The sequence below is a fragment of the Pezoporus wallicus genome, unplaced genomic scaffold (genome assembly GCF_028554395.1).
Source record: "Pezoporus wallicus isolate ANWC-B61680 ecotype Strahan unplaced genomic scaffold, APGP_CSIRO_Pwel_v1 contig_14831, whole genome shotgun sequence".
Taxonomy (NCBI): Eukaryota; Metazoa; Chordata; class Aves; order Psittaciformes; family Psittacidae; genus Pezoporus; species Pezoporus wallicus.
In genome coordinates this window covers 623,646-635,870 of record NW_026642428.1, presented here as the reverse complement: position 1 = coordinate 635,870, position 12,225 = coordinate 623,646, and the positions used below count along the sequence as shown (strand labels likewise).

Sequence of the window (12,225 nt, the reverse complement as noted above, 5' to 3'; positions counted from 1 at the left end):
ACAAACCATTCTGTGATTCTATGATTTTTAATTTAAATGGTGTGGTGGTCCTCTGGGATTCAGGAAGGGCTGCAAGCATTCCTGCATATCTTTCTTAAGTTCCTGCCTAAAATACAGCGCTTTTGAAGCCACTTGGCACACTTAGAACTTACATTAACTCCACATACCCAACGTTCCAAGTGAAAAGGGTTAATTTTTAAAAGAGGAATACCTGAACATATTTCCTCTGCTCCAGGACAAATAAGGATGAGTTGTCAAGTTAAATACAAGCAGTCAAGTGACTGAATTATAATTTACTCTGTGCTCAATTTAAATTAGTGTGAGGCTATTAAAATATACAGTATAAATACGGCAATTCATCACAAGCTGTCATGGATGACTTCATCTATTTGCTGGAGTGGCATACGTTCCACTACAGGGAACGAGAGCAAAATCACAGGTCAAATTAAGCTGCTATTCTGTTTTAATTCACTTATTTAATCTGTGGCGACATAATTGTCTTTTACAGTATGTACAACTCAAAGGAAATTTGGGAGTATTATAGCTGCTATAAAAATGATTAATCAAATGGTCCATTTAAATGCTAGCTTAAGAGCAGGAGAAACTAAAAGCAGTTGAAGAATGGCAACCAGCCAGTGTACACTCACAGTTTTCATTCAGATTTTCCCCTCTAATTGAAAAAAAGTTACCTGTGAATAATCTATTCAACCCTCTGCACAATACCTAGCTGCAAAGTTCATACAAAATGACATTGGTTTCATCTATAGCGTATGTAGCAGTGGTTTGTTTTCCTATTCAATATATTTACAAGATTCTCTACCATGTGAAAGCATTTTAATCAACAGGTTTTCCAAATGTTTTCTTGTCCTACCAAATCTGTGGTTTATTATCAGAAAAAGCCCCCAAAACACAGAACTTTACTTTCACAGATCCATCCAGTGCTGTTTCTATTAGTGTGGTAATCCTCTGTCAAAACACTTGATCCGTGTGATGATCAGGTCAAGACACTGGCATTACCATCCTCCCAGCCGCTCTTTATTGCTGGGTATGCCTGGCCATGGATGTGTTAAGTCATTTTCTTAATAGAGCAAGCCAGCATGATCGCTGTCATTGCAGGCTTCCTGACCTCCAGCCTGTGAGCAGGTTATTTTACACTATGATAACACACACAGGTTGATGTAATATCTCGTCTGAAATCACACTAAAAAATACAATTGAGACTGACAGGACCACCATGAGTAATAACTACAAGAGAACCCAGTCCCCCAGATCTTCAGGATCCTATTTACCCACCAGGACTAACCAAACCCATGGACTCTTAAGGGAAACGAGGTGAAATTGCTGGGGAACACGCTTTTTGCCACAGGGAGATGATTTCAATTAACCTTGCAAAGGGTGAACTTATTTCCCTCCTGCCTGTGTGAATTTCCTTGTGCTCCACCTCCTCTCCAGGCAACTTCTGGGAGCACCCACAGCTCCCCAGCAGCACAGGGCCAGGGCTGGAGAGCAGCAATGCTGGCACCAAACACAGCTGCCACGGAGGATGCTCTCTGTCGAGCCTGAAGATTACATTAGGAGCAAGAACCAGGATAAAACAGCATCCATACACAACCCAGGCATCTAGGGCAAGAGCGTTTTTAGTGCCATACTGCAAGTTGTAATAAAACAATAAAGTTATTATTTTATACTTAAGTTTTCCATACTTCTGTGCCTATTACACAATTCCTGTCTTACTGCTCGTGACAGATTTAGGTATCATAGAATGGTTTGGGTTGGAAGGGACCTTAAAGCTCATTCAGTTCCAACCCCTGCCACGGGCAGGGACACCTTCCACTAGAGCAGCTTTCTCCAAGCCCCTGTGTCCAACCTGGCCTTGAACACTGCCAGGGATGGGGCAGCCACAGCTTCTCTGGGCACCCTGTGCCAGCGCCTCAGCACCCTCACAGCAAAGAGCTTCTGCCTAATGTAGAGCTTTCCTGCGAAACAATGTGGATTAATGTGATAAACCCAAATGAGATCTAAGAATCAGAGGGAGGGGAAGGAAATCAAGGTCAAGAAAGAATGGAGAGAAAGAAAGAGAGAAAGAAAATTACTGTAATATCTTACCTTTACTGCTAGTATTTTTCCACTAGGGACATGATATGCCCTGCATGAGGGAAAAAATTAAGTAAGTTGAGATCACATAAAATTACCTCTATACATGTGTGCAGCTTGTATCCACTAATTTCATAGAAAAATGACTTGGAGCTAATCTGTTTTACATTAAACCAATCTCAGAGAGCATTTCTAAAGGAAGACTGATGAAAACAATTGATCAAAAGACTATATTTACAATGAAACCATTTAGCAGGTTTTTACATCTGCATGTCTTATATAAAATCTGCACATTGAAGACTTTCAGGCAGCGGAATAGTAATCTTATGGGTATGAATTTATCCATTTTCACATTTTCTTTCAATGAAATAAAATCAATAAATACCCTTTATTCACATAAAAGAAGGTTTACCACACCAGTTTGCAGCCCTATGGATATTTTTAGTGGTAGGACAGTGAGATCCACAGTTCTATCAATTAAAGTGCAGTAAAAGAGGTAATGGCTGATTCTTTACCACAACCTAAGGACCCGCAGAAAACCTGAGTGAAATGACCTTTCTGCATTTGTATTTAAGATTAGCACATGTGTACACATACAAGGTTAGAAAGCATTATTGTTAACACTCACATGGACCCAGAATCATTTCCCACAATATTCCAAATCATTTGTCTTAATTTCTAAAGAAATTGGCTATTTAACACTGACTTCTGCATTCCTGACCACGAATTCCTAAGAAAATAAAAAGGAGGTGGAAAAAAAAGTGTCTACTAAAAATCTGATGGAATTCTGCATAAAAACAAAACCATTAAAGGTTTTCCTCTTCACTAGTTTTATTGTCTCATCCTGATTTATGACTCTATGCAGAGTAATGTCATATATGTGGCACTAACTTCAAAGAATTATAATGTTTTACCACTACATACCTCTAGCAATTATTACTGAAGAAGGAAGCTGGCCTATTGCATGCAAAATCATACATAGCAGAGGGCAGGACTGTTGTTTAATCCTATTTATAACCCTGAGTGTTCATATCATTTATTAATGGTTTGGAAGTTTCTAAAAACTTCACTTTAATTTACTAACTGAAGGATAAACATTTATGTGGCCAAGTGGCATCAGCCTGTAGGAGCAAACACCAAAACTCAGTGTTATTTAATATCGTAACAACAGGCAGGAAGCAAAGACAGCGCTCTGACAGACTGGTGGCTGAGTGCATAATCCATGAATCCCACGGAGTAAATGAACTTTGCTGTAACTAGGGATGAATCAACAGTGGCAAAACATTATGGACTTAAGATGAACAGCAATGACAAGCAAGTGAACAGGTTGAGATAGCATGCTCAGCGTCTGTTAGCTGCCGATGTACTGTGCCGGACAGTTTGGCAACTTAATTAGCCTGTCAAGAAAGCTGATCTTTTTTCCATAAGAGAGATCTCCTGTTTCCAAGTGAATTAAAAGGGAAGACTTGATTATTTAATTATGATGCACGCTAATTCATCCGTGGAAGTTTGGGTTCAATTTCCAGCAGAGGGCAGATACCTGGTTTGGTTTACAGAGCACTGACAGGACCCATTTAACATTTAATTATGGCTGAGCATTGGATCACAAAGGAAATGCCATGCCCATGGGTGCAGCATGACCAGTGGCTCTGCAAATGCCATGCTACCTGGGAGGAACGGAATTTGTTTACTCCAGGCTGATCGGCATCTCAGTTGTCCTGACCTTTCCCAACACAATAACTGTAAAGTGATTAATGAAGTTTGAATAGGAGCTTTGGTTACACCAAAAGACAACTGTACACCTCTGTAGTGCTTTAATTAACAGCTAACACTTCAAATTAGTCTGTAGTTGCTACAGTAATTACCCGTTCCAATGAGCGTGTAGGGAAAACTTTTGTTAGATATTACATACAATTCAAAGTTGGAATTGATCATTTTGGTTACAATCAGCACAGTGAAGGCCTGAAGACTTAGTACCTTTACGTAGGTTCAGAAGGATGCACTGAAATAATCCCACAGAATATTTGCAGCATGAAGAACCTACGTGCTCTGCATACTGCAACCATGAGTTAGTCTGTGGGTATCTATGAGGAGATTAAACTAATATTCATAAAGTAACGTGAAGTCTCATCCCAAGTGTCACCTCTCCCAGACCCCAGTGACACCTTCAGAAGGAATCAAACAAACTCGTCACTGTAGAACCAGATCACCGGATGAAGCAAAGCAGTAAAATGCAAAAGGTTCCTCAGCAAAGCTCATTGCACATTTCAGTGAACACAGGCTTAAAATTCTTCCAGGATGGTAGGCAAGTGGTGTCACCTAATAAACGGTTCCAACTTCTCTTGCTAGGAATGCATTTGAGCAGTGCCTAACCATAAAGACAAGTGGATGTTAAAGAGGAGGGAAAACAGTTGCTAAACAGCTGCTGAACTACTTGAAGACAAATGTAAAGAGCAGGAATTAAACTCATGGAAATGCAAACTATTCAAGGAAAACACTGTTCTGACATTTTGTTCCTTGCATGAACCGGCTCTGGGAAAACAAGTTCATTCTTCCCCTCTTTTTTTGTTGGAGTTTGCTTTTGACCCACTGCATAAAAACAGCAAAAGCTCTATCAGATTATTAGATCTGTGGCTATAAATCATATACTGTGAAGGAGAAACTGCACCACATCAGAGACAGCTTCTGCAACCAGAAGCTTAAAAAGTACTTTCGAACACTCGATGCCAGAGTCAACTACTTAAAAAGTTATCATTGAAACGCTGCTGCACTTTGCCAAGTGCAGGAAGCAGGTTCTGACATGCATTTCCCCTTCCCTCTCTAGATAAGGGACTGCTGTTTAATTAAAACCAAGGTTTAATAACTCCGAGTAGTAACTCACCCAACAAAATGTTTAGAGGTTGCACAAAATGAGAAAGAAATCTGCAGGGAGGATGGAGGAAGGAAAGCAGCAAGTCCTCCTCAGGAATAAAACACATTCCAGCGAGAAAGGGAGAAGGCGTTGCAAGAGCTCAAAGAGGGGGAAAAAACTGACCAAGAAATCTGGGAGATGGGGAAAAAGCGAGTTTTGGGGGATCTTCCTTCCCCCCTGCCCTGGTACACTGTGCTAATGTGGGATGGAGGAAGGGGCCAACATCTCCTTCGGGAAGTTCTCCTAGTGCGCATACAGAGCATGTAACGCTGAGGGGTTGGTTTAAAGCCTCCACACACTGTATGAGAGGATGGCAGACTTCAACCATCACATACTCTGAAACCTTCCCACTGGGGAAAAGAAATTCAAATCCTGCCCATTCCCACGAGAGTTCGTTATTCTGAGCCCCCTCCATCCATTACAAGGAACAGCTCCTAAGCAAGACTGGCACAGTTGTGTCAAATATTTTATTAACCTTGACTATTAACCATATCCCCAGATATTTAAAGCCCTGAAGGGACCGATATGAGCCAAGTCCTTTAGCAGAACTTTGTCTCTTCTGCTCTGAAAATGGAGAGGGCCCCTGAGGGAGCGCTGCAAAGGCAGCTTGCCCAGCTCCGTGGCAAGAGCTGGGTTATTTTAGGGAATGAGAAAGGCAGGGTGGGAGCAAGCATGTGCTTTGCTTGAACAAAGCCCTCCAGCTAAGCCAGAAAAACTTGTGATGGACTGTGGAGTACGGCGTGTGCAAACCCTTGTGTTCCAGAAATCAGTATCATGGAAAACTAGAATAGGGCTTTGGGGGAACTGCCAGCTCCTCGGCATCTCTCCCCCTCCCCGCACTGTATATAAGATGTGTTTCTAAAGGAAAGCAAATTAAACAGTGAAAGCAGCAGAGCAGCTGGTTTCTGTTTCAAAAAAGAAAAGGCAGAAAAAGGTAAGTGAATTTTATATTGCCTGCTTTGTTCTCCCTGAGCTCCGCTGCAAAGAAAACCAGAGCAGAAATGTAAGATGCTTTGCCTCAAACCTCTTTACGGAATAAACCACAACCCATCCCAATATTTAATGCTAGCAATTCCAGACACTGAATATGGTGAGTTTCTGATCACTTCAGAAGTAAAACAAACCAACCCAAGCAAACAGAACATGCACAAACTGCTTAATAAACAGCTTAGATGTCAAACAAAAACATTCTCCCTCTTTCAACTTGCTAAGACTTAACAATTTTATATTCTCCCTGTGAGGAATTTTACCTAAGAGCACAGTGGGGAGCTGCACTGCTTGCTGTGATTGCAGTAGAATTCCTCCTAGGGTAAGCAAAGAACTAACTTCAGGTTTCACATGAGAAGCACTCAAGAGAAACAGCAATTGTCAGTTTGTTTCCTGATTTTTAATTGTAAAGCATTTGCTCACATACGAGTGACTTCAGGATGGTCACATCAGGAGCATGGACTGAGCATGCAAAGATCCCTGAGCTTTCTCAAACTGCTTTTCCTAACAAATGTAATAACTTCTTACTAAAATCTGAGTTTACTATTGAGATACTTCAAGTAAACACAATCTCTATTTAGAAGCAAAAATTCATTGAAGTTATTATACCCTGCTGCTAATGCTGGTGCAGAAAGGCACTGAAGGAGCCTGCAGCAGGCTACCACACAAAAGATCTGTCTTCCCATCTGTTCACGCTGGCCACCAGGGTGTATTTTTCTATTTCCTCCCCCCTGATAGCCACGAAAACTATTTCTAATCAATAAGATATTCCTTGCCAAGGGAAAGCCATGACCTGTCTGCTATGCCAATGACTCAGTCCCCTCCCGTTATAGAAATATAACCAATGTCAGCAAATATGACAAAATGATGTACTGACAGTACTGTTGCGTTAGTGGTGTGACTGCAGGACGCAGGGACACAACTCCCCTCTCACAGAGACACCACAGGAGCTTATGGCTGATGCCACGAACTCAGATGTGCTGTGGCTCTACTGGCTCTCAAGTGTTGGCATGTCATTCTGTTAACAGCAGTTCTAGGAGATGAAAGGGTGGTTGCACCACCACACCATCCAATCCAACCTCCCTCTTGAAGTGAGACCGTAGCAGGGCACGAGCTCAGCTGTGGCTTTGTCCATCCCTGTGCTGAAAGCCCCGCTTTCAATTTCCCAAGGTGGCAACCTGAGGCTACAAGGTAAAAATAAGAGTAAATATTTCAGGTCCATTCTCCTAGATACGTTTCCTCCTGCTTCACACCTTGGTATGCATTCGTTACACAACTGTTTAAAACATCAAGACATCATTTCACTTGACAAGAACCACAAATATTGCCCCATTTCCCTGAGTCTGTATCAGCTCACCCATAGCACTGCACTGATGAACTGTCCCCCAGATATCCTCCTCACTCAACACATAGAATAACACACGCAAAAAGTCTCAGCATTTCCTAGCAGAAATGAACATACACCCAGAAGTCCCACATTTCTTATTCGAGTTTAAAAGCTAACACAGAAAGCTCTGGTTGTAGCAAGCAGCACCTTCAGATGTAGGGGCATCAGTGAAGTCAAACTGAGCATTTTCCTGCCCTGTGAGAAATAACCTAGAGCAAAATGACTGCGCCAGTGTTGTGCAAGATGAATACAATCCTCTAAGTGCCATTCATTGCAGAGCGACGTGCCAGCTGCAAACTCCACATAGCAAATCACCCACAGATTTGGTTTACTGTTCATTTTCCCCTCTTTTTCTCCAAGTACTGCCACTGTCTGTCATGCTCCTGGTCAGAGTCTGGCATTCTGATGATAGAATTGTCATATACTCTGACGGTCATTTAAAGAAACAGATTCAAATTGTTTCTAGGAAATAAACACTTTGACAGTTGTTGCCTTCTGCAATAGACAAACACATTAGCCTGACTCTCTGGCTGTTAAAACAGGAAATCCAAAGTGCACAGCAGTTGTAAAAAGGAGCTTTTATGGGGTCTGTGCTAGTTCAAACAGCAATCTACACCAACCTCCCCTCCATCTAAAGCCCCATTACAGATGCTTGAGTACTGATTGCAAAATGATTTGTTGTTGAATGAGAAAACACACAAAAAAATACTTGCATCTGAATTTGAAACTTTTCAGAAGAGCAACACTGGCACTAAAAGCTGCATAAGGAAAATGGCAATGAGCAAAATGTCTCAACCCATCGCTGTGGGAAAGAGGTGGCTTTGCCATCCAAGCCAAAGCACAATGAACCCCTCACCTCTTGCATGCTGTAACCTACTACTTCCATCTGTTACCTCTTACATGAGTCTTCCTTCTCCACTGCAGTCAAACTTCCAGGGTCAATCAAAACTGGATTACAAGTCTTTCCTTCTTGTACCCATCCTATTGCAGTTCAGACCCCATTCCTTAGAGAGACCTGTACAGAAAGGACTAAAGATGGAGAAGGCTTCACCTCGACACTGCTTGATGAGGCTACGGTGCCACCGCAGAATCATGGAATGGTTTGGGTTGGATGGGACCTTAAAGCTCATCCAGTTCCAACCTCCTGCAATGGGCAGGGACACCTTCCACTAGAGCAGGTTGCTCCAAGCCCGGTCCAACCATCACCAATACCAGGTCACTCACCGCCACAGGACCAATCCAGACCAGGGCACAGTCATGTGTTTCAGCTGCTGGCTTTAAACTATCTCAAAGGGCAGAAGACTGCAGAGCAGTTTTCTCAGACTTCTATTTAGACTGACACAGCCAGGCATTATCTGACAGAGCCAGGACAAGTAAACCCATCAGAGTTTTAGAAAGAAACTTGAAGCAACAGAATGAGCCAAAAAGTACATCACATCCTCTAATGATGGCCGTTTTGATGCCACATGCCTCCACAACAAGACCTAAAGCTGGATTTTCTGCATTATCAAACCATTTCTCACGAGAGATGTGCTCATGATGCCCACAGCATAACAACTATTAAGGACAAACAGAGCTGTTGAGTAATTCAATATGGACCAACAGTAGAAAACAGAACTGTGCCAAGAAGCAAACGTTTTCTAGGTATTTACTGTAATAGCAGAAAGACTGTTTTCTTTTAATCATGGTTCAGTTTCCAGTAGAAAGCTTGCTCTTCCCCAGGAGCAGGCTGAGAGCATAAACACCATGAGGTTAGTTACACTGCTCCATCCATTACTGGACTGCAGTGAGATAACATCATGATGAGCAACATGCTAGAAACAATTCTGGCATTGCTCCTCTTAATATTGCTTCTTGCCATCACCATTAAAGCAGCTGTGGTGACGTACGGGAGGGAGGTTGTATGTGAGAGCCGGGTATGGCTGGCTGAGCCTTATGATGGTCACTGGGTATCTGAGTGGCTCATTTTTAGCATTTTGAGTATCTGGGGTGAAAAGACACGGAAAAATCAATGTCAACCTTGCTGGTGCTGTTACAGCCACTGCTCTTCACAGAGACATCAAACAGAGATTAAGGAGACAGTCTGAAACACACCACTGGCAGCACAATGGCAAGAAAGGATTCCTGCATAAATACACGTTCTTCTGCCCCCTGTCACCTCACATTCACTTCTAAGGGCAAAAGCCTGATTCAAAGAAGTATTCAATGCTGGGGAACAGCCAGTGCCTATAAGCTTGGTGGCAAATTCCACCAATTCTCTACTACATGGAGTATTATTTGTTACCAAGAAACAGATGCTCTTTGCCCACACTGGGGAAGCTGCAATGAGAGCTGCCCTACGCTCCCACACCACCTCACCCATTGGTAACAAGAGCAAACTCAAGTTTTCAAGGTTACTATTTGCTTCATTTCCCAGGCTATGGGCATGCAACACAAACAGAACAACTTTAATTTAAGAATCATCCCGTTTCTAATTAAGCAGCCATAGGCAGCTGGCTGGATACATTTTAATCAGCTTCAATAACGTATTGATTGTATACTGAAGCTTAAAAATTAAAAGTAAAAAGATGACCGGGGAATTGTCCCATCTCAGAACAACAGTAGAACCCTCTGTAAATAACTCCTCTTTTAACCATCAGCTAAATGAACACTTCAATACTGCACTACAAAGTCTTCTGCAAAATTACTTTAACTAACAAGCAGAAATTTATCAGCTTCAGCCAAAATCAATGCTGAAATCAATTTGAACACTGGTTGTGTCTAAAGGGGCTCATTGGCAATTTAGGGAAATTACACCATGTAAATGCCTGTGCTTTAATTGAACAGTTTCATCAACTAGGCTGTGATTGCTGTCCATTCATTTATTTACTCTCACTGCAGCTCCCATTCTGCAAAGGAATGGGTTTTGTCAGACTTGAAGGAGGTACTTTATCTTCATTTTATGCACTTTTGTGCATAACAGATTTTATGAGGCAGGCAAGTGATAGCCAGGGTCAAAAGAAACAAGTGAACAGCAATCACTGGTCACTCTTGTTTAAACTGCAATGATAATATGCAGAAATTTGGGGGAGTATTTCTGACTTACTCCAGCTATTATTGTTCTAACGCTTTGCAGCGCGACTAAAAATAAAACAAAACAAGAGAAACGGAAAACGAATGTAGGCTGGGAAGGGAAACAATGGAAAATGCCTCAACTGCACCACAGGAATGCAGGGAGATGCCATTTTCAGACTTCAAATGGCCACAGATTTGTTTTAACACCAAACAAAACACTGAACCTGCCTGCACCTCCTTTCTTCAGAGCTGCATCAAGCACTAGAGACATCAAGCACTGGGACAAGCAATGTGTATGAAATGTAGTGAGAACCTGCCACAGGCAGGACCCCTTCCACTGGAGCAGCTTGCTCCAAGCCCCTGTGTCCGACCTGGCCTTGAGCACTGCCAGGGATGGGGCAGCCACAGCTTCTCTGGGCACCCTGTGCCAGTGCCTCAGCACCCTCCCAGGGAAGAGCTTCTGCCTGAGAGCTCATCTCAGTCTCCCCTCTGGCAGGTTAAAGCCATTCCCCTTGGCCTGTTCCTACAGACCCTTGTCCAAAGCCCCTCTCCAGCTCTCACAGACCCTGTTAGGCACCGTATCACTTCCCTTACTCTCCAAAACAGCTAAATCTCCTCCTGTTTCCCCACTCCAGAATTGACAATGCTTTTCCCTGCTGATGTGCAAGGATGTGCAATACACTGGCAGGCGCCATTTGCAGCCTGGCTTGCAGGAGATAGCAACTTTCCAGCTGTCTTGCCATACACTATGTTTAATGTGCTAATGGGGCACCCCAAGGTTGGTTGAGATAGAGAATAAGAAAACGGGCATATGCTGGAATGTACAACTGAACTGAACAGCAGAATTGCTCCAGTAAATTGCTCAAACAAATTAAGCTTCTGCATTTACCCGTATTTCCCTGCTATACAATTCTGCTGGGCGGGACATCATCAACAGCCACATCTCTCCCAATTACTCAAGTGAAAGTGAAGCCGTCTGGTTTAGCAGCATTTTGCTAAGATGGTAACCGATTCCCCCTTTTCTTCCCTCCCTATCCCAGACATTTGGTAACTTCACAAATTAATTAGGGCATCACTGGGACTTTATGTTTATTTCACTATACGGAGGGTTATGGCTTTCTGCTGCTGGAAACTCCTCTAACAGAACCCAAAGATCTACAAGCCATACACAATGCACATTTTGAAAGAATCCCAGACATGCAGAAGGAAACAGTGATACTATACATATGCCATGTGAGAGAGACTTCACAGAGTAATTATCTACCAGAGACAAATACCTCTACTTTGTAGTACTTAGGTTCAAAATATATACAACTAAGGATTTGGGGTCTAAACAATTTAACGTAGCTACTCCAGAGACTAGCTGGCAAAGCCTATACATACCCTTACAAACCCAAATGTTAACCTTCTTTCACTGAAGAGAAGCAACCTCATAAAAACAGCCTCTTAGAGCTCTGCAGTCAGTGATGGAGCTAAAAGATGCAGCACATCTGCATCATATTTCAATGTCTTTTGGACCTAGCAGTGAATGATTTCTTCCAAAATAGCAATTTAAGTAAATACAATAGAAGCAATGCTATACAGAGGTATTCTGCTGCTGTGAAGCAGCCCTAACTGTACAGTTACCATCCTACCAGATTCTATAACTACCTTATAAGATAGCTGATAACAATTAGAAAGCCTGTTGAAGAGCTGGAAGTTCGTACATCTACCAGTGCAACAGTCTTAGGGCTCTCTTGTCTGGAAAGGTGCGGATCTCCGTGACATAACAGCAACTGAGAGTTTCCAAATA

The 12,225-nt window shown here is 42.4% G+C and overlaps 1 protein-coding gene across 2 annotated transcripts in view; it reads right to left on the bottom strand.

Moving 5' to 3' along the window:
• The window catches only part of MAP2K5 (mitogen-activated protein kinase kinase 5), a 120,858-nt gene that overhangs the window by 77,617 nt on the left and 31,016 nt on the right, over positions 1-12,225 (bottom strand). For both annotated transcript variants that reach the window (XM_057430546.1, XM_057430545.1), the window contains exon 9: positions 2,107-2,146. In XM_057430546.1, the coding sequence (XP_057286529.1) occupies positions 2,107-2,146 (40 nt within the window). The remainder of the gene's footprint in view (positions 1-2,106; positions 2,147-12,225) is intronic.